This window comes from Aotus nancymaae, unplaced genomic scaffold, assembly GCF_030222135.1.
Source record: "Aotus nancymaae isolate 86718 unplaced genomic scaffold, 86718_ANA_hifiasm-v0.15.2.pri h1tg000014l, whole genome shotgun sequence".
Taxonomy (NCBI): Eukaryota; Metazoa; Chordata; class Mammalia; order Primates; family Aotidae; genus Aotus; species Aotus nancymaae.
Genome location: NW_026988425.1, coordinates 120,917,729 through 120,940,727, shown reverse-complemented (window position 1 = coordinate 120,940,727; position 22,999 = coordinate 120,917,729). Strand labels below are relative to the sequence as shown.

At 52.7% G+C, this 22,999-nt stretch overlaps 2 protein-coding genes across 3 annotated transcripts in view; one reads left to right on the top strand and one right to left on the bottom strand.

Annotated features, from left to right (window-relative positions):
- The window catches only part of WDR93 (WD repeat domain 93), a 41,975-nt gene extending 31,851 nt beyond the window's left edge, over positions 1–10,124 (top strand). Inside the window, exons 15-16 of the mRNA XM_012463859.2 lie at positions 273–468; positions 9,920–10,124. Of these exons, the coding sequence (XP_012319282.1) occupies positions 273–468; positions 9,920–10,082 (359 nt within the window). The 3' untranslated portion in view covers positions 10,083–10,124. The remainder of the gene's footprint in view (positions 1–272; positions 469–9,919) is intronic.
- Positions 248–20,886, bottom strand: MESP1 (mesoderm posterior bHLH transcription factor 1). Of its 2 annotated transcripts, XR_010342646.1 has the most exons (5): positions 20,149–20,868; positions 19,683–19,897; positions 16,487–16,586; positions 7,772–7,889; positions 248–1,033 (listed from the first exon to the last, which is right to left on the bottom strand). XR_010342646.1 is itself a non-coding variant. In XM_012463857.2 (2 exons), exons 1-2 carry the CDS (start codon positions 20,866–20,868, stop codon positions 19,784–19,786), a joined length of 834 nt encoding a protein of 277 aa, XP_012319280.2. In that variant the 5' UTR covers positions 20,869–20,886; the 3' UTR covers positions 19,541–19,783. The 2 variants fall into 2 exon arrangements, 1 of the variants encoding a protein (XP_012319280.2); XM_012463857.2 differs by lacking the exons at positions 248–1,033; positions 7,772–7,889; positions 16,487–16,586 and having other exon boundaries at positions 19,541–19,897; positions 20,149–20,886.
- Between the last annotated feature and the right edge of the window lie 2,113 nt (positions 20,887–22,999).

The following is a 22,999-nucleotide window of genomic DNA, read 5'->3' as shown; positions in this document are numbered from 1 at the left end:
CCCTGACTTTCTTAGTTCTTCACAAACAGAGGGAGCCCCTCCGATCTCCTCCTCGCTCTGTGTCCCCCTCCACCATAGGCCAAAGTGGGTACCAAGCTCGGTCCTCACAGGGCACTTCGATGAAATGTCAGCAGGGTCTTCTCTCTGAAGTCACCGCTCAACCAACATGACCCAGCTTTATGAGCAGAGAGCAGCCCACATACTCACGCGAACTGCAGAGCCCACAGAGAGAGTGGCTCTCACACAGAGCACGTGTTCTTGTTTCATCACAGGAGACTATTCACAAGACACTGAGTCCACTGACGATGCTGAGATCCAGTATTCTGTTTTCTATTTTAATTTTGAGGCCTGCCCATGCCTGGAAAATATCTCAAAAAATTGCACCATTCCTCAAAGGGACTTGGATGACATGGCCTTCCCCCAGGCACTGCCGTTGGAGAAAAGATGTGAGCGTTTCCTCCAGAACAGGTAAAGAGCTCCATGTCTGCACCCCCTCCCGCATCTGGGGTTTTCTCTGGATTGAGGGATAGTGAAGTTTGTTTTATGGTAAATCATTTAAGCCTTGAAATTTCCCCTAAGTGAAGGGTTCTACTGTATGATAGGCCATGAGCTGCACTCCACCTCACATGTAGATTGGTAGAAGAGGGATAATTAATTCAAGCTGGTAGAAAAGAAGGGCTTCCAGTTGGTGTTTTCTTCCTGTCAAGATCATCTTTTTAACTTTGTCAATTCCGTCTTAAAAGTATGTTTAGGCCAGGCACGGTGGCTCATGCTGTAAGCCCAGCAATCTGTGAGGCTTAGGCAGGCAGATTGCTTGAGCTCAGGAGTTCGAGACTAGCCTGGCCAACATGGTGAAACCCCATCTCTACAGAAAATACACAAAATCAGCTGGGCATGGTAGCACATGGCTTTGGTCCTACCTAATCTGGAGGCTGATCCGGGAGAATCACTTGAACCTGGGAGGCAGAGGTTGCAATTGCAGTGAGCCAAGACTGTGCCATTGTACTCCAGCCTAGGTGATAAGAGCCAGAACCTGCCTCGAAAAAAAAAAAAAGTATGTTTGGATTATTAGACAAAATCATTAAGATGGGATTGGCAAACTATGACCTGTAGGCCACATCCAGCCTACTGTCTGGTTTTATAAATAAAGTTTTATTTGAACACAGCCGTGCCCATTTCTATATGTATTATCTGTGGCTGCTGTGTGCCACAGAAGTATTGAAGGCTGTTAAGGAGACAGCATGACATATAAAGTCTAAATTATTTACATTCTGGGCCTTCACAGAAAATGTTTGCCAACCCGTGATCTAACACCCCATCTTTTACCCGTCATTCAGGTAAAAGGTTATGGGGCGCTTCTCCTCTTCCCCTCCCCGCTCTCCCTAATCCTGCAGGCACCGTTCGCTTGCCCTCCTTCCTGCTATCAAAGCATATGGGAAAAAAAAAAAGAAAAAAAAAAACATAAGGAACAGTATTCATGCCATTCTGGAGAAATAGGTGTCTCTTCTAATCCATCTCACAACACATTTCTGGGGATTTGCAAATCCTTGCTGATGATTCCTATTGTGATCTGACCACACATTTTGGATAGATTGAGGTCATCAGTGGAGCCCTGGGTCCTCGTCCCAGGCCTGCCACTATAGAAATAGGTGGTGCTGGCAGGCCCCTTTCCTCCCAGGGCCCCGATGTCCCTATGTATGTAACATGACCTCTGAGATCTGTGATCTCTCCAATCACCGTAATGTCCCTTCACGACTGTTTCCCCCTTTCTCTATTTAGACTCTTTCCTCAGGGAGGACTTTAGTAGAATGGTTAAGATGTGCAGGTCTGGAGCCAAACACAACCGCTTACAATGAGACCTTGGGCGAGTTACTTTGCCTCTCAGAGGTTCAGTTTTTTCATTCAGTTAAAAAATACATCTTGTGCACCTGTGATGTGCCAGGCTGTGTTCTGGCCATTTTAATGATGCCTGAGTTTTAAGGCTTGAGTATTAAGTGGGATGACACGTGGAAAGTACCAGGCACGGGGTGGTTGCTCAGTAAATGGCGGGTATGACCATGATGATGGTTCCCTGCTAATCCAAGTTCATGCCTGGGAAAACTCAACATCACCACTAGGTGACACCATAGCGCCTCTCCGCCTTTGTGTTCATCAAGTCGTTCTTGTGCGGTAGGGGTGGCTGGGAGGCTCTCAGCGCCTCCTGGAGGGAAATGTCTCTGTTCCTCAGGACAGGAATATCATCGTGAATTTTGGGGGAGGGAGACAATGAAGAAGCGGATAGTCGACATTGGCCCCCACTAAAGGTTTACCAAGAAGGTTTAGCTGTTCTTCACTGGGAAGGGTTCCTATTCTAACCCCTGATGACCTGCTCTTAAGAGATGCAGCTGTGCTGGTAGTGATGGCTCACACCTGTAATCCCAGCACTTTGGGAGGCAGAGGTGGGAAGACTGCTTTAGTCTGAGGGTTCAAGCCCAGTCTGGGCAACATAGAAGACCCCCATCTCTATGTTTTGTTAATTTTTTTAATTAAATTTTTTTTAAAAAATATAGAGATGCAGCTGAAGAATTTACAGGGACGTGACATAATGTTCCTACAACTTACTTTCAAGTGGTCCAGAAAAATATTGATAGAGAGAGGGAGATAAAACATTCACAACTGGTGAATCTAGGTAAAGTTTCATTGTATTACTTGCAACTTTTCTATAAGTTTGAAATTTTTCTACATAAAAAGACGGAGAGAGGTTATAACATATTATTTATGGTATAATCCTAATTCTGCGTAAAAGAGAGAGAAGGCTGGGAACGTATACTCCGGTAGTAACATTGATTATATGCAGGTTGTAGAAGTATGTGTGGTTTTTCTTCTTTGTGTTTTCCCTGTTTGCAACTTTTCAAAAAAAAAAATATACTGTTTTAGCAAATAGATTAAAAAGAATGGTGAAGAAATTAGTGAAGAGCATGAGGTTGGTCTAGCCCGTAATGAGTAGTTCTCCTGCAAAGGGGGTCTTGGCTTGGAGCTTTCTGATGCCCACCTAGAGCCTCTGAGACCCCCTTGCTGAATGAGCTTGTTTCCATTTCTCTCGATTCTTGTCTAACCCCCTCATCCTACTGGCCTAAAAGCATCAGCCCTGTCAGTTACCCAGGCCAACAGGCAGCCCTACTTGTGGGAAAGGACCAAGAGCCAGCGGCTCCAGCTCTGGGCAGCTCATCTTCCACCTGACCACAGGCTAATTGTTGACACTTCTCACCCTCAACCAAAGGCACCTAGTCCACAGACACCTGCTGAACCCATGAAAGTCTCTTCAAGTGTAGAACTACTACGTCAACAGAGTAATTTCCCATTGCAAAAAAGTGTATTCCTTATTTCTGAGTTGTTATATATTCACTTGTAGAAAATTGGAAAACAGGCCGGGCGCAGTGGCTCACGCCTGTAATCCAAGCACTTCGGAGGTGAAGGCGGGCAGATCACCTGAGTTCGGGAGTTCAAGACCAGACTGACCAACACAGTGAAACCCTGTCTTTATAAAAAAGAAAATGTAAATAACCCATCATGCCACACTCGAAGTCACCTTCATGGCCGCTACTGTGTCAGCCAGCTGAGATGGTGTTTCATGGTCCCTTTTTTATCTGGATTTATGTCACTCCAGAATATAACTTAATGACTTTTTTTTTTTTATGGAGTTTCACTCTTGTTACCCAGGCTGGAGTGCAATGGCACAAACTCAGCTCACTGCAACCTCCGCCTCCCAGGTTCAAGCAATTTTCCTACCTAAACCACCCAAGTAGCTGGGATTTCAGGCATGTGCTACCACGCCCAGCTGATTTTTTTGTATTTTTAGTAGAGGTGGGATTTAACCATGTTGGCCAGGCTAGTCTCGAACTCCTGACCTCAGATGGTCCACCCATCTTGGCCTCCCAAAGTGCTGGGATTACAGGTGTGAGCCACCATGCCCGGCTCTTAATGACTTTTTAATTTTGAGAAAAACATCTTTATAAATATGGTTTTTCTAGTCCATGTGCTATTCTGTGGGAAGGATGTCTCTATCATGTCTCACTCCTCTGCAGTTGGAACTGTTGGGTGAAGGAGAAGGCCATCCTTTCTCCCCTGATGTCCCCCAGTCTCCGGAACACCAGAGGCCCATCTTGGCCCCCCAACAGGGAATGGGACTCTCCCACCTCCCCCTTCCCAGCTGTCTCTCTCCTTGTCAACATAGCTTAGGTCCTGGGTTCCAGCCCCAGCCTCTTCAGAAAGGTCCGCAGCAGCGAGGTGCAATGCAGAGGATTGCCTCCTGAGAATCCCTCTGCAGGAAGAGGGCTAGAGGCAGCAGGGCTGAGCATGGTGGGGTGGGTTGTCCAGGAGCAGGGCCTGGGGCTCTGGGGAACAGAAAAGTAGGAGGAGCACTCCCCAGGGAGGGAACACAGTGTGTGGTGAGGGGCAGCCCCAGTTCTTACTTCCTTGAATCAGACTCAAAGGCACATTTACTTGGAATGGATCACAGTATCTGAGTCATATGCCTTGGGGCCATCATTTTCTGATCTGGGTCCCAGAGATCTGTTGGGAAACACCAATTTAAAGCAGGCTTTTCCTGTTCTACCTGCTTCGAGTTGTGATATCTGGGGCTTTCCCCAAAGTACTCCCCCGTTCCCTAACATTGTTTTTTTCTTTTTCTTTTCTTTTTTTGAGACAACTCTCACTCTGTCACCCAGGCTGGAGTGCAGTGGCACTATCATGGCTCTCTGCAGCTTTGACCTCCATGGGCTCAGGTGATCCTCCTGCCTCAGCCTCCCAAGTATCTGGGACCACAGGCCTGAGCCATCACACCTGGCTAATTTTTGCATTTTTTGTAGAGACAGGGTCTCACTATGTCACCCAGGCTGGTCTTGAGTTCTTGAGCTGAAGTGATCCACCCACCCAAGCCTCCCAAAGTGCTGGCGTGAGCCACCTTACCTGGCTCTCCCCAACATTTTATGATGAAAATTTTCAAACACCCAGAAGCTCTGAAAAAACTTTGAGTGAACACCAGTATACCTACATCCTAGATTCTGTCATTAACATTCAGCTCTCCTGGTCTAATCATTACATATCTATATATGCCCCAATTATTTTAAGCCTCTTTTTTTTTTTCTGTTTACTCCTTGTGTCTGTAATAGTTTGGCCATTGGCCCTGTCCATGTGGCAATAGACTGCTTCAGACATTCGATGGTCTGTCCAAATTGCTTTCACAAAACCAGCGCTGGGACTTTTGTAAACAGCCAGTGTGAAATGGAGCCTGCCTTTAGGGCTTCCAGAGAAAGCCAGTTAGCACCAAATGTGCCACCCCCAACCCCAGGGGCCTGGCTTCTGCTCCTTCCAGCCCAGGCCTCAGGGGCACCATGTCCATCTGGCTTGACTTCCTGTCGGGTTCAGAGTCCAACTTCTCTGGCTGGGTCACTTTTGATCACAAGAGGGAATTTTCAGGGTACCAGGAAACAGAAACAAAGCTGTTTCCCCATATTCCCTGTGAACAGCAGACCAAGCATGATTCAGGTTCTACGAGTCCCCCAGCTTTCTGCCAGAAGGTGGCCTGGGGATGACCCAGCAGTCTTAGAACACGGCTCCCTTTGCGAGCGGAGGGGAGGAGGGGAGCCCTGTATGGACACTGGGTAACATTTTCCTCAAGGCTGGAGGAGGAGGGTGGGGAATGATATTCTGACCCCTTTGTTACTATCCTTGGGGCTAAAATTATGAGCCTGTCTTCATTTTCCTTTGCCTTTCTTGAGAAACAAAGGGATGAATCTCTCCCAAAATTATGTGTAGTTTCATAGACCCCAGGTGTGCAGCCTGAGGTCACCCTGAGTCTCCTGCTACCTCCCACCCTGGCTGCGAAGGCCAGAGCCGCCATCCATAGCTCAGGACTGTTTTAATTGGGAAACTGAGGAAGTTGAGCATCTGTCCTGCATGTTGTAAATTTCTGTCTCTCCCCCTGTGACTTGCTCTGGCTCTTCTTCCTAGAGATTGCTCGTTTTCTTTGGATTTTAAGAGTTCTTTGTTAAGACATTGCAAATCATTTTTCCTGGTTTGTCTTTGGATTGGAGGTGGTTTGATTGATTAGCCACACAGAAGTTTTAAGTGTCATGTGCTTGGAATCCCGTCTCATCCCTTAGGCTTCACTGAGGAGTGGTTGTAAAGAGCCTCAAACTCAGGGTGCGACCTCTGGGATTTGGCGGCCTGGGTGGGAGGAGAGTGAAGAGGGTTAAGAGGGGAGGTAGGGGCCAGGGGGGAGCCTGACTCTGGCGCCCTCTAGCTGTGTGAGTGGGTCAAACCTCAATGACCTTTTTAAAACTGGTAATGCTACTATCTCCTCACAGGAAACGTGCCTGGCGAACTCAGTAAAGGTTAGCCATCCATATTTTTTATGAGATATGTAGAGAAAGCGCTTCTGCACAGCAACATCGTATTTTTATTTATTTACTTTTTGAGACAGAGTCTCACTCTGTTGCCCAGGCTGAAGTGCAGTAGTGTGATCTCAGCTTACTGTAACCTCCGCCTCCCAGGTTCAAATGATTCTCCTGCCTCAGCCTCCTGAGTAGCTGGGATTATATGCATGTATCACCACACCCCGCTAATTTTCATGTTTTTAATACAGACGGGGTTTCACCATGTTGGCCAGGCTGGTCTCGAACTCCCGACCTCATGATCTGCCCGCCTCGGCCTCCCAAAGTGCTGGGATTACAGGCATGAGCCACCACGCCCGGCCCAACATCGTATTTTTAAAAGCACTCATGTTAACCAGGCACGGTGGCTCATGCCTGTGATCCCAACACTTTGGGAGGTTGCAGCTGGAGGACTGCTTAAGGCCAGAAGTTCGACACCAGTCTGAGCAACATATTGAGACCCTCACCTCTACAAATAATAATAATAATGATAACATTTTAAAATTAGCCAGGCTTGGTGGTCCCAGCTGTGGTCCCAGCTACTCGAGAGATGGAGGGAGGAGATCTCTCGAGCCCTGGAGGTGGAGGCTGCAGCGAGCTGTGATGGCACCACTGTGCTCTCCCATCTTTTACAGCCTGTTCTCGTTCCACCTGTGTGGCTGCCTCCTGCATGCTCACTTACGATGCCGCGTTGTTCCGACCAACTAACCGCCACTCATTTAGCAGCAGCAGCATAAATAGTATGACAGTTAACCTTTATTGAGCACTTAGGAGATGCCAGGTACTGTGCTAAGTGCTTTGCAGGTATCATTTTACTTATTACGATGATTATTACCCCCAGTATAGTAAGAAAGCTGAGGCTTATCGAGGTCAAATTGCCCATCTAACATCACTGGCTTCTAAGGGAAGGAGCAGGGTTAGAACACAAGCACTGGCCGGGCGCGGTGGCTCACGCCTGTAATCCCAGCACTTTGGGAGGCCGAGGCGGGTGGACCACGAGGTCAAGAGATGGAGACCATCCTGGCCAACGTGGTGAAACCCTGTCTCTACTAAAAATACAAAAATTAGCTGGGTGTGGTGGTGTGCACCTATAGTCCCAGCTACTCGGGAGGCTGAGGCAAGAGAATTGCTTGAACCCAGGAGGCGGAGGATGCAGTGAGTCAAGATTGTGCCACTGCACTCCAGCATGGTGCCTGGCGACAGAGTGAGACTCTGCCTCAAAAAAACAAACAAACAAACAAACAAACAAAAGAACACAAGCACTTTAAGTCCAAAGTCTGACTTTCTCACCTGCAAACCACCTCTCTGCCTCTCCCCTGCCCATCCCCTCCCACACATGGGTGAGGATGCCCACGTACCAAGACATTCATGGCACCCTGATGGTCCTCGCAAAAGTCTGGAAACCGAAGTGTCATCAATAGGGGAGAAGGAGGCGGCAAGACAGAGTGCTGCCCAGAAGTGATTTCTAGGACCGATCTGAAAGGAAGAAAGCAAGGTGCAGGGCAGTGTGCTGATACTTCCGTTTATGTGTTGAAAAGATCATAGGCACGTCTATGCTTGTGTGTGTGTAAAAATCTTAATGTGTAAGAAATTACTAACTACAGCTGCTTTGGGAACAGAATATAAGGATCTGAGGTAAGAGGGAGATTTACTTTTGATTGTATATCCACCTGTGTTCTTTGATTTTATTTACTTTTATTTACCTTTTATTGTATTAACATTTTTTTTTTTTTTTGAGACGGAGTTTGCTCTTGTCGCCCAGGCTGGAGTGCAGTAGTGCAATCTCAGCTCACTGCAACCTCCACCTCCTGGGTTCAGGCAATTCTCCTGCCTCAGCCTCCTGAGTAGCTGGGATTACAGGTGCCCGCCACCACATCCAACTAACTTATTATTTGTAGAATAATAAAAATTCTATGTTGACCAGGCTGGTCTTGAACTCCTGGGCTCAAGTGACCATCCCACCTTGCCTCACAAAGTTCTGGGACTACAGACATGAGCTACCGTTCTCAGCCTAAAAGAAACCATTTTAGAAACAGGGAGTTCTACTTCGATTGACAGAGTTAAGGTTAAAAATATAAAGTACACATTCTACTTTATCTTCAGCCCTTTCCTTTAAGAGGCAAATGAGCATAAAATATGGGTACATGTTGCTTGGTTCTGAGACAGTGAAGGAATTTCTCCAGTGTTTAAATATATTCATATAACCAGTTATATAAATCTAAATATAAAACCTGTCTCCAATACATTTTTAAGATAGCATTCACCATCTCTGTGAAAGGTTGGACATTACCAGCCAGGTGCGGTGGCTCACACCTGCAATCCCAGCACTTTGGGAGGCTGCGATGGAGGATTGCTTGAAGTCAGGAGTTCAAGATTAGCCTCAGCAACATAGCGAGACCCCATCTCTACATCGACATCTATAAATAAAAAATTAATTAATTAATTAAAAGCTTCTCCAGCCTGGGTAACAAGAGCAAAACTCCGTCTCAAAAAAAAAGAGAAAAAAAAAGCTTATCTCCACATAGATGTCCCACATGCAGAGCCTCAAATCAAAGCAATGGCCATTGTCTTTCTCCCCCAAAGTATTCCTCTCCCTGTTCAGCTAAGCATTTTCACTTCATCCACCCACACCTTCCCCAGAACACCCCACCGACACCCCTCCACCCTGCTAAGCATGCCCGTCTCTGCCACCATAAGGGGTGAATCTTGGGCTTCTCTGATTTTTCTGTAGTGAACATGCACGTATTTATTTTATTAAAACAACTCTTACTTTTTAAAAGATCCAACTTGGCCAGGCACGGTGGCTCACGCCTATAATCCTGGCACTTTGGGAGGCCGAGGCGGGTGGATCACCTGAGGTCGGGAGTTCAAGACCAGCCTGACCAACATGGAGAAACCCCGTCTCTACTAAAAATACAAAATTAGCCTGTAATCTCAGCTACTTGAGAGGCTGAGGCAAGAGAATTGCTTTAACCTGGGAGGTGGAGGTTACAGTGAGCTGAGATCATACCATTGCACCCCAGCCTGGGCAACAAGAGTGGAAACTCCATCTCAAATAAATAAATGAATAAAAGACCTAACTCAAACCATCTTTATAAAAGTTGGAATCATACAGTGTGTCTTTTTGTGACTGGCGTATTTCACTGAGCGCAATGTCCTCGAGTCTTCCCTGGTGGAGCACGTGTCAGGACGTCCTCTTTTTCAGTCTCAATGTTCCACGGTGGGTAATACCACAGCTTATCTGCAAACAGCCTTTCATTTCCTCAGTTTGCCATCCTGTCTATCCATGCGCACCTCACGGGTTAGAATGCTAGACCCATGGTTCCTCAGGAAAGGCTTTCTGAGCACCTGCTCTGTACCAGGCTGAGTCCTGAGGACACAGAGATGAGGCAGGCATGTCCTCTGAGTTTCTCACAGGAGCACGGGGTGGTCAAGGTCTGCCCTGGGGGCCCGGGAGCTGGGGGAGTGAGGGCAGATTCCTCTCATCATAGTTGTGTGGTCCTCAGCTATCGGAAACTGGAGAAGAACCCGGAGAAAGAGCAGGAGCACTGGACCCGGCTTCAGAGGTACTCCTTCTTGCTCCAGAAAGAGAACTTCAACAAGGAAGCTGCCACCACCCTGGGCTCTGAAAAGGTTTCAGCCACTGGGCAGCCGCTCCCAGGACACTGAGGCCAAGAGGAATAGACAGAGCCGCGGCTGCACAGGCCTGCACTTGGAGCCTGGGGCCTCCGCAGGGCCAGCAAGGGGAAAAGCAGTATTTGGGGGCCTTCAACCACTCAGCCTCTTGTCAGAGCCCTCAGGTGGGTGGATGTGTCAGCAAAATAAACAGCGATATTGTCTCAGACTCCCAAGTTGCTGTGGCGTGTAACCCATCGTTCCCACCCAGTCCAGACCCCAGCAGGGCCCAGATGACGGTTTCAACTCGAGTCCCAGGCCTGGTGAGGGCCACTCACCTCCTAGGCCCTGGAGAGCCACTTTCCTCAGATGAGCGGACGCCCCACACTAGCGACTGTGAGGCCCCCTGTCCTCTCCAGCCACTTCTCACACCTGTATAGAACAGCTTTGAGCTGAGGCTCGGTGGTGGCGTAAGGGCCTGAGGCCATGCAAATATGAGAGGCAGAGTGGGAGGGAGAGGTGGCAGGCAGGCCAGAGCTAGGCCATGGCTGCCCCTGGCCTGCTGCCCACGGAACACTAGAGGAGGCTGGGCAGAGAGACGCTTGCTCTTCTCTAGCAAGTGCCCTCCCAGAAAAACTAGCCAGAGGGGTCCCCAGCAGCCCAAGGGATCCAGGAGGACACCATGTGGAGCATTTGAGGCTACGGTGGGTCACACGTCCTAGCCTGGTCCTAGGCCTGCCTGGCCTCTCGGATGTAAACTACCTGGGAGGCTGACTGCACGCAGGGCTTGCGGTGGGGGCTGCTTCTGTGGCCCTGTCCACTTCCTCCCTGGGCCACACACCACATCCCTTGTTGGCCAGACACCTCCCGTACGGCACTGATGCTGGCTAGCTGTCCCCTTGGATGAAGGGATCCCCGCCTGAGACACTCTGGCCCTGTCTACACCCCACCACGGGAATGAAATACAGCGGCCAGCGTAGCTCTTGGCATAATTCCCTCTACACAGCAGGCGCTCTGGCAGCTCTCTGGAGATGAGGGAGGAGAATTAGGAAGATGGTCACCTAAAGGTGATGAGGAACCAACATTTCTGTGGTTTGTGTATTTACATCTAAGCCTAAAGCAACCTTGTGGAGCACAGAAGTTAGTTATCCCCATTTTACAGAGAAGAGAATTGAGACTCAGGATAGACAGAACAGCCTGCGCCAAGTCCCCATGGCTTTCCACAGCAGATGCCAGAAACCCAACTCAGTTTCTACCTTTAGCGAAACGGGGTGTGTTGGCTCCGATAACTTCGCCATCTAGGAGTCATGCCGACGGTGTGGCTGGGTCCCAGGTGTTGACATCACACCGGAGTCTCCCTCCGCCTCTCAGTTCTACACCCCCTTCAGGCAGGCCTTCTGCTTCGGTGACACCAGGAGCACCCAGCAGGCCACCCCTTCCAGTTGTTCTGGCAGGGCCCTGAGCCCCCTCCTCACTGGCCTGCCTGTGGTCTCTCTCCTGAACCGCTCACTGTCATGAAGGTCAGGCCTGCGGCAGGTGCCTGTCCCTGGAGGGAGGGAGGGGTCCTGCCACTCCACGCCAAGGACAGACGAGGGGAAGAGCGCTCTGGGGAAAGGAAATGACAGGGTCACGAGGGAGGACGGCAGGAGGGAGGCGGAGCAGGCGGACAGCAGAGGCACCCTTCCCAGCAGAGCCAGTGTGGAGCCCAGCCCACCCTCTGCCAAGACATGTGCTGCCCACACCTGGCCACCTCCTCCTTTCCCAGCGTGTGAGGGGAGAGCAGGTGGGGTGAGGGGAGCAGAGGCATTCACAAGGCGCCTTATGTGCCAGGTCCCACCAGCGGGAAGAGGGAGAAGGAACCAGGGCCTGTCAGCTCTAGGCTGGCGCTCCCCAGCTGGGAGGCCAGGCTGCCAGGGCTCCAGCCACCTCCACCTGTGCAGCCTCAGGCTGAGCAGGCCATGCCCGTGCCTGTGGGCCCAAAAGAGGTCCTTGCCCTCTGGGTGACAGATCCATTGGAAACATCAAAAACATCAAAAAACATGCCTTCTCAGGGGACTGTTGGGACCAGAGCAAGGAAAACCAGTGCCCAGGGCAGCATTTAAAGAGGCGCTCCCTCTCAGGCCTGTGTGCAGGCAGAGTCAGCACTTGGACAAAGTGGCCTCTGGCCTGGCCCTGGGACCAGCAGGGACTTCGCCATCAGACCAGGCTAGCTTCCCTCCCAGCCCTGTGCGGCCCCACACTGTGTCATCCATGTGCCCCTCAGGTGGACTTGTTGATTACTGGTCTGAGGGTGGCTGGATCTGAGCGCAGCCCTTCCCAGCATACAACCCACCCTGCCTGGCTCTGAGACAGTCTACCATCCACCCTGAGGGACAACTGTGGACCACCACCCCCTTCTTCAGCTCCCATGTTCACACTGGACCTTGGCCTGTCCTTGAATGTGCTGCCCTCCTTTACATGTTGTCCCATCAGCATCCACAAAGAAGCCACATATGCACACAGCCTCACATGCACACAGCATCCACACATGCGCACAGCATCCACACATGCACACAGCCTCACACATACACAGCATCCACACATGCGCACAGCCTCACATGCACACAGCATCCACACATGCGCACAGCATCCACACATGCGCACAGCCTCACATGCACACAGCCTTACATGCACACAGCCTCGCATGCACACAGCATCCACACATGCGCACAGCATCCACATATGCACACAGCCTCACATGCACACAGCCTCACATGCACACAGCATCCACACATGCGCACAGCCACACATGCACACAGCCACACATGCACACAGCCTCACATGCACACAACCTCACATGCACACAGCATCCACACATGCGCACAGCATCCACACATGCGCACAGCCTCACATGCACACGGCCTCACATGCACACAGCCTCACATGCACACAGCATCCACACATGCGCACAGCATCCACATATGCACACGGCCTCACATGCACACAGCCTCGCATGCACACAGCATCCACACATACGCACAGCCACACATGCGCACAGCCTCACATGCACACAGCATCCACACATGCACACAGCATTCACACATGCGCACAGCCTCACATGCACACAGCCTCACATGCACACAGCCACACATGCACACAGCATCCACACATGCACACATCCTCACATGCACACAGCCTCACATGCACACAGCCACACATGCACACAGCATCCACACAGCCACACATGCACACATCCTTACATGCACACAGCCTCACATGCACACAGCATCCACACATGCACACAGCCACACATGCGCACAGCCTCACATGCGCACAGCCTCACATGCACACAGCATCCACACATGCACACAGCCACACATGCACACAGCCTCACATGCGCACAGCCTCACATGCACACAGCATCCACACATGCACACAGCCACACATGCACACAGCCTCACATGCACACAGCCTCACATGCACACAGCCTCACATGCGCACAGCATCCACACATGCGCAGCCACACATGCACACAGCCTCACATGCGCACAGCATCCACACATGCACACAACCTCACATGCACACAGCCTCACATGCGCACAGCCACACATGCGCACAGCCTCACATGCGCACAGCCTCACATGCGCACAGCATCCACACATGCTCACAGCCACAAATGCGCACAGCCACACATGCGCACAGCCTCACATGTGCACAGCCTCACATTCACACAGCATCCACACATGCGCACAGCCACACATGTGCACAGCTTCCACACATGTGCACAGCCACACATGCGCACAGCTTCCACACATGCGCACAGCCACACATGCACACAGCATCCACACATGCACACATCCTCACATGCACACAGCCTCACATGCACACAGCCACGCATGCACACAGCATCCACACATGCACACATGCGCACAGCATCCACACATGCACACAGCCACACATGCACACAGCCTCACATGCGCACAGCCTCACATGCACACAGCATCCACACATGCACACAGCCACACATGCACACAGCCTCACATGCACACAGCCTCACATGCACACAGCCACACATGCGCACAGCATCCACACATGCGCAGCCACACATGCACACAGCCTCACATGCGCACAGCATCCACACATGCACACAACCTCACATGCACACAGCCTCACATGCGCACAGCCACACATGCACACAGCCTCACATGCGCGCAGCCTCACATGCGCACAGCATCCACACATGCTCACAGCCACAAATGCGCACAGCCACACATGCGCACAGCCTCACATGTGCACAGCCTCACATGCACACAGCATCCACACATGCGCACAGCCACACATGTGCACAGCTTCCACACATGCGCACAGTCTCACATGCACACAGCATCCACACATGCACACAGCCACACATGCGCACAGTCTCACATGCGCACAGCCTCACATGCACACAGCATCCACACATGCACACAGCCACACATGCACACAGCCTCACATGCGCACAGCCTCACATGCACACAGCATCCATACATGCACACAGCCTCACATGCGCACAGCATCCACACATGCGCAGCCACACATGCACACAGCCTCACATGCACACAGCATCCACACAGGCGCACAGTCTCACATGCACACAGCATCCACACATGCACACAGCCACACATGCACACAGCCTCACATGCACACAGCATCCACACATGCACACAACCTCACATGCACACAGCCTCACATGCGCACAGCCTCACATGCGCACAGCATCCACACATGCTCACAGCCACAAATGCGCACAGCCACACATGCGCACAGCCTCACATGCGCACAGCCTCACATGTGCACAGCCACACATGCACACAGCATCCACACATGCACACAGCCACACATGTGCACAGCTTCCACACATGTGCACAGCCACACATGCGCACAGCATCCACACGTGCACAGCCACACATGCGCACAGCTTCCACACATGCGCACAGCCACACATGCGCAGCTTCCACATCTCCACACACCCATCCATGCACACAGCGTACACACATCCACATCCACACAGCATCCACACCTCCACACAGTATCCACACTTCCACACACCCATCCATGCGCACAGTGTACACACATCCACATCCACACAGCATCCACACAGCCACAGTATCCACATATCCACACCCATCCATGCACAGTGTACACACATCCATATCCACACAGCATCCACACCTCCATACAGCATCCACACATCCACACCCATCCATTCGCAGCATACACACATCCACATCCACACAGCATCCACACCTCCACGCAGCATCCACATATCCACAGCTCCACACATTTACACAGCATTCCACATCTACACAGCATCCACACAGCATCCCACATCCACACCTCCACATCCAAACCTCCACACCTCCACACAGCATCCACACCTCCACACAGCATCCACATATCCACAGCTCCACACATTTACACAGCATCCACACATCCACACCTCCACACCTCCACACAGCATCCACAAATCCACACCTCCACACCTCCACCCAGCATCCACACCTCCACACCTCCACCCAGCATCCATACCTCCACACATCCACACAGCATCCACACCTCCACACCTCCACCCAGCATCCATACCTCCACACATCCACACAGCATCCACACATCCACACATCCACACCTCCACCCAGCATCCACACCTCCACACATCCACACAGCATTCACACATCCACACCTCCACACACACATTCGCACCTCCACACAGCATTCACACCTCCACACATCCACACAGCATCCACACATCCACACCTCCACACAGCATTCACACCTCCACACATCCACACAGCATCCACACCTCCACACAGCATCCACACCTCCACACCTCCACACAGCATCCACACCTCCACACCTCCACACAGCATCCACACCTCCACACCTCCACACCGCATCCACACCACCACACTCCACACAGCTTCCACACATCCACACCTCCACACAGCATCCACACCTCCACACTCCACACAGCATCCACACCTCCACACCTCCACACAGCATCCACACCTCCACACCTCCACACCTCCACACCTCCACACCTCCACCCAGCATCCACACATCCACACCTCCACCCAGCATCCACACCTCCACACCTCCACACAGCATCCACACCTCCACACCTCCACACCGCATCCACACCACCACACTCCACACAGCTTCCACACATCCACACCTCCACACAGCATCCACACATCCACACCTCCACACCTCCACCCAGCATCCACGCTGCAGCCACACATCCCTGTCTCAGTGTGGAGTGACACGTGTGGTCCACAAGCAGAAGCCGGTTCCCTGCTAACCATGACACTGGTGGCCGGCATGCGTTAGGAACATTATTTTACACATTTTACACACACAGCCCCCCGCCACAGCGTGCGTTAGGAGCATTATTTTACATACACAGAGCTGCACCCCCACCACACACACACACACACCCCTACCTTGCTGCCAGGGCTCTTGCAAAGACAGGCTTCATCAACCACGTGTCCGTAGCTGACCCCGTCCCCGGGGGCTGCATACTAGTTCCCTGTGCTTCAGCTTCTGTGTGTAAAACAGGAAGAGTGCAAACCCACCCTAAGCCACAACACTTGAAATTAGATGGCGCATTTCAGGCAATAAGCACACAGCCTGGCCGAGGGTCGCTGCTCGGGAAATGTGCGTTTCCCTGAGCTGGCTTCTCCCAGGTGGCCCTGCAACAGCAGCTCCCCGGAACAGGAGGGCAGCTAGCTGGCCTCAGCGTGCGCCCCCGTGCCGTGCGGTCCTTCTCACTACCCCTCCACGGCACGCAAGGCCTGGCCCAGACCACTCCATACTGGGGCACCCTGCCTGGGCCTTGGGGGAAGTGAGGTACCCCCAGTACCCTCTGTTCTTGAGACGAGCTGGTGTTCAGCTGTAGCGAGGGCAGCACAGCGGTGATTACGCACACAGGTTTGGAAAACGCCGCCGCCCACCACCTGCAGCCTTTTCCTCAACTCTCCTGTTCTTAATGGCCCGTAGCTGGGCTTACCTCGCAGCTGGGCTGAGAACTGAGGCGGGAGAGGCTCCCCTACCACCCAGCACGGGGTGCCTACCTGGACGCTGGCTACTGTGGTCGGCTCTGTGAACGGGCACAGGGTTTCCTCCAGGTGCGGAAGGGGCTGGCCGGGATGGGGGATGGGGACGCTGGAGCTGTGGGAGGCGCCCCTTCCTATCTCCAATCCTAAGTCTGGGCAGCTATTAGCGGGACCTTGTTAATGAAAATTCACACCTGGGTGCTAATAAACAGTGGGACCCTCCCAGGCGCGGAGCCGGAGGAGAAGCCCTCTGCAGGGAAAGGGGCTGGCCAATGAGCCCCACTTATCTGTGAAAAGACTTGCTAATAACTTTAATTCCCCATCCTAAAACGCAGGGCCTTTGCCATGCAAATAGATCTTCTAAGCTGGGTCGGCTCCAGAAAACTTCCCGCTGCTCAGTTAGGGTCCCGGGAGGGAAGTGAGAGATGGGCCAGAGAGCAGGAGAGGCGAAGGTGTGAGGTCCCACCCCGATGCGGGCCTGGCTTTTGGAGTCCACTCTCTGTGGCCAAGCCCCAGCCAAGGTGTGCCCTGCCTGGCCTGGATCCCTGAACTCCAGATCTGGGACCCGATCCCACTCTACTTGACTGCCCCTCCTGGCCTGGGCCAGAGTCCCGGAAGTGACCTCTGAAGCGCTGAAAAACGAGCTCACCAGTATCAGCGGATGCACCGATAAACCAACAGAGATGTAGCCAACAGTGGAGGAGTACTGGGCAATCAAAAGAAATGAAGGTCTGCTGGGCGTGGTGGCGCCTGTAATCCTGTACTTTGGGAGGCTGAGGCGGGTGGATCACCTGAGGTTAGGAGTTCGAGACCAGCCTGGCCAACATGGTGAAACACTGTCTCTACTAATAATACAAAAATTAGCTGGGAGTGGTGGCGGGCGCCTGTAATCCCAGCTACTCGGGAGGCTGAGGCAGGGGAATCGCTTGAACCTGGCAGGCAGAGGTTGCAGTGAGCCGAGATCACGCCCCTGCACTCCAGTCTGGGAGACGGGAGCAAAAACTCCGTTTCAAAAAAAAAAAAAGAAATGAAATTCTGACATAGGAGGCAGCATGATAAGCCTTCAAAATACTGCTCAGCCACAGAAGCCAAACACAAAAGGCCAGATTTTGCGATTCCTTTTATGTGAAATGTCCAGAAAAAGTAAACCTATAGAGACAGACACTAGATGAATGAGTGGCAGGGGCTGGGAGGAGAATCGTGGGGAGTGATGCTAACAGGTACCCGGTTTCTTTGGGAGGGGTTGAAAATGTTCTAAAATTAGGGGCAATGATTGCACACCTCTGTGGATATACTAAAACCGTACAATCGTTAAGAGTGAATTTTATGGCATGAGAATTGTATCTTAAAGCTCTTATAAAGGCAAACACTAAGGCCTGTGTTCCAGACATTTGAAGGAGAGGAGGGGAGAACTGGGTATCCAGAGAGACTACATCCCTTCTCCCCACACACCCTCCAAGCGTGAGGGTTCCCAACACCCTGGGCTGGATGAGGACAGGCTTCCTGGGCTCAAGGCTCCCCTCTCCTTATTTATTTATTTTTTTGAGACAGAGTTTTGCTCTTGTTGCCCAGGCTGGAGTGCAACAGTGCGACCTCAACTCACTGCAACCTCCGTCTCCTGAGTTCAAGCGGTTCTCCTGCCTCAGCCTCGCAAGTAGCTGGGATTACAGGCGCTCGGTACCATGCCCGGCTCCCCTCTCCTGCTCCCTGATAGGAATCCAGCAAACAACAGGAGTGCAACTGCCTGTGCGGATTCCAATGCAACTCATGAGCCCCTCATCTCACCCCAGCTAGGCCTCTAGGAGATCGTGGTTATATAAACTCAGGACGGCCACACCGTTTTGTATGTCCCTGAGCCACAAGGGGGAAAAACCAGAGAAAAGGGAGATAGGAAAATGTAGGGGGCAGGGGGTGTTCAAGGCCAAGCTGCTCCAGTGCAAGCAGATTAAGGCCCCAGGATGCAAGAAAGTGACCCTTTGGAGCTGCTGTCCCTCAGGCCCCAATATGAATGGAGCTGGCAAAATCGTACCAGAGCTGAGAGCTAGGACTCTGGAGCCTATGTGGGCTTGAGTGCTGACCCTCATCCTTCTGTAAAACGGTCGAGTATGACATGTATTAGGTACCTGATGTACATACAATAAATAATAAGAGAGTTGTATTTCTACAGAGACATTTTGGTTTTAACCAGTTCCCCACCAAGTTCAAAGAAAAGATGAGCAGATTCTACTTACCACCGGCTTCTCCTAGGTCGCCCCTCCCCACCCCTTCCAGGCTGACCTATCTGGACTAGGAGATGCGGAGCCAGGGCTGCGGGCAAGGCCAAAGGGGTCTGGGCCTCCGGGGATGGAGAGGGAGGCTAAAGTTGCAAGAACCCCTCCCAACTCTCCCATGCTCTTCTTTGAAGAGAGGGAGGTGTATCCACGTGAAGGAAGAAGAAATGGCCAACTGACACCAGCAGTTTATTCACAAATAAATAAATTCACATCAGGCAGAGCTTCCTGCTTGCCTCAAAGCGTTTAACCCTATGGGTCCCTCCATGGAGGGAGGCGCTAGGAAGAGCCGGCGCGGTGGGGACGGCTCTCACCCGCAGCAATGCCCCTGCTGGGATCGCGGTGCCCTCTTCCAGAAAAGGCAGTTGGCAGAGGAACCACCTCGAAGGTGCTGAGGCCACAACCGCCTCAGTGCTCACAGAGAGGGCGTCAGTTGTCCGCTGTCATTGGGCTCCTCAGGCCGGCAGCCACTCCAAGGCGAGAGGGGCATCCAGGTCTCCAGCAGGGCCAGCACGTCGGCGGGAAGAAGCTGCAGGGAGAAAGAGGACAGCGCAAGCCTCAGCACCGGTGGCCTCGTGAGCGTGTCCGCGCTCGTGGGCTCCACTCTAGCAGTCCCCTGGCGAGGGGAGACCCAGTCCCCTGCGTGTCCTCTCCTGCCCTCCCTCTTGGCGCCCTGAGCATACTATAGAGGCCAAGCTGCAGGCAGGGAGCGCTACGGTGCCCGGTCCTGGCAGTGGCGGGCGGTGGGGCTGTGCGCGGGGGCAAGGAGAAGGCACTAACCGCGGACGGCGGGCTCGGCTCCATCGCCTGCCCTTCAAGGCACGTTGCATCGACGAAGAACGCAGGCGGGTGGCGCAGCTCCGGCGCGTGTCGGGCTCCGGGGCAGGCGGGCGGGGAGCCCCAGGACGCCCCGGCGCAGACGGCGGAGCCCAGGCCCAGCCTGCGCCCCTGCCCCGGCCCCGGCCCCGGCCCGGGCTCCCACCCCTCCGTTTCCGTCTGAGCCTGCGCGGGGCCGTAGTCGAGGCACAGCGGGCAACCCCGAGGGGACCCCGCGTCCCCGCGCTGCCGGCGTCGGCGCTGCAGACTCTCCTCGCTGAGGCCCAGCACGGCCGACAGGTGGCCAATGTAGCGGATGGCCAGGCGCAGCGTCTCGATCTTGGTCAGACTCTGGCCGGCGGGCGCCACGGACGGCGGCAGGAAGCGGCGCAGCTCGTGCAGGGCGCGGGCCAGCGTGCGCATGCGCAGTTTCTCCCGCTCGCTGGCGCTCTGCCGCTGTCCGCTACCTAGGCGGCTGCTGCGCGCGCTGCGTCGCCCCACTGTCCCGGCGCGGGGATCCGGGCGGGCGCCGGGTCGCGCGGGGCTCGGCACGGGGCTGTCCCACGAGTCTGGGGACGAGGGAGCGGAGCAGTCCCTTTCGGAGGACGGCGGCGGCCGAGCCGGGCCCCAGGCCGCGGAGAGCATCCAGGACTCAGAGAGCGGCGGGCACAGCGGCTGGGCCATAGCGGCGGCGGCGCGTCTGCCGGCCGGGGACTGGCGACCGCTTTATGCTGCGCCAGAGGTGTGAAGTGGCCCCTTCCAGGCCGCATCAGCACATCAAAGCGGACTCGGGGCCGGGAGGGGGCGGAGCCCGACCCTTTGAATCCACGGGGGGCCAAGGTGCCAGCCCCTTGGTGCTCCCGTTTTACCCACCTGGGCCCTCGCTTGGGCGCCCGAATCAGCCTCGGGCTTCCCGCCTGCACCCAGTGCTGGGTGAAGCCCGGAGCGCTGGGGCAGCCCTGCAGGTTAAAGGAAGCCAGGTCAGAAAAACTCTACTTCCTACGTTTGGAGCCCGTCTTCGCCTGTTGGGGACCTTATGCACATTCTTAGTTCTTTTGCACCTTAGCTTCCAATTTGTATAGTGGGAGCCTCGGGGCATGCGCCAGCTGGACAGTGGACTAGAGTAAGGACCAGGAGCAGGGGCCTCATTCCCTCTAAAGGCGGGGAAAACAGTAAGCCACTTCTTTGAGGCAGGCTGGCCCTGGGTAGACCCTTCCCTGGTGAGAACATTGGGACAGGTGTGTGGACTGTGCAGGGAAGCAGTCCCCAGAAAACCCAGCAAGCTGCGGAATCTGGTCAGGCTGCTGGACTTTCTGAGCAGAGGGAGGGGCAAGCCTGCTCCTCCAACCCCAGGACACCTTAGCCTGGCAGGGTCTGGGGCTCAGCCTTTTGCCACAGCTGTCACCACTAGACTTTACCAGATGTTCTGCCATTTTGAGACAGGTATAACAGGTTTTCCTAGTGAAATGAGTGGAAATGATGCAGCAAAGGCGTTTGACAAAATCCAACACCCTTCGTAATAAAAATTCTCAGCAAACTACTAGAGAGGAATTTCATCAACCTGATGAAAGGCACCTACAAAGAACCTACAGGTAGCCTCATACTGAGTAGTGAAAGACTGAAAGCTTCCCCGCGCCCTGCCCTCGCCCCATATCAGGAAAAAGGCGAGGGTGTGCAATTAGAAAACAGAAATAAAAGACATACAGGTCAGAAAGGAAGAAATAAAACTCTTTCGCAGGTTATGGTAGCTCTGGGCCCTGCTGCACGTGAGCCTGACCAGCTTAAAGCTGAATCCTAGCTCTAGGAAACCCACGAGGCGACTAAAAGTTCGGAGAAGAGGGGGAATATGTGGCAGAGGCCATAAAGGATAAAGGCAGAGAGGAAACGCTCCGCTGGGCTTTGAGATAGCCCAGACTCTATTTTACATCGGAATCTCAAAGTACAAATTTAATGAAGGACCTAGCTTCAGGGCCTTTAAGTCTCAATAGACTGCAATATTTTACTGATTTGGGTCATGTAGATCCTACTTAACCTGTTGACTTATCCCAGCTTGTCAATGGAAAACGTGTGGCCATTCAGCCACTTAAAGAGGATTATGGTGTTCAGCTGGTCGAGAAAGTTGCTGACACCTTTCAGGTGAAAGTTAATATTGAGTGGGGCATGGTAGCTCAAGCCTGTAATCCCAGAATTTTGGGAGGTGGAGACAGGCAGATCATGAGGTCAGAAGATCAAGACCATTCTGGCCAACATGGTGAAACCCCGTCTCTACTAAAAATAAAAAAGTAGCTGGGCGTGGTGTAGTCCCAGCTACTCGGGAGGCTGAGGCAAGAGAATCGCTTGAACCCAGGAGGAAGAGGTTGCAGTGAGCCGAGATCTCACCACTGAACTCCAGCCTGGTGACAGAGTGAGACTGTGTCTCAAAAAAAAAAGTTAATATTGAAGTACAGTTGGCTTCAGAACTAGCTACTGCTGCAATTGGAAAAAAAATGATGGTGTTGTCACTACAGCCTTCTGTGATCCAAGAAGTCTAGAAATTCTATCCAAACTTGTTCCATTCTTTTTGGAACAACCCATTCCAAAAAGAATGCTTCCATCTGAAGCACTGATACCGTATTCCACAAAGGCAAAGAACTGTGGGAACCTGGCAGATCCTGCCAACTTTCCTGAAGCATAACTCGAACTTGCCAGGAAGGACAGTTCTAATTTTCTGGGTATCACTAAAGAAGAACCCTTCATATGTTCTGTACTCAGAAGGATCCAAGGCAGATTTTCTTTGGGTTTGCTCCAGGATGGGTGCTGAATATGGTAGGTAAGA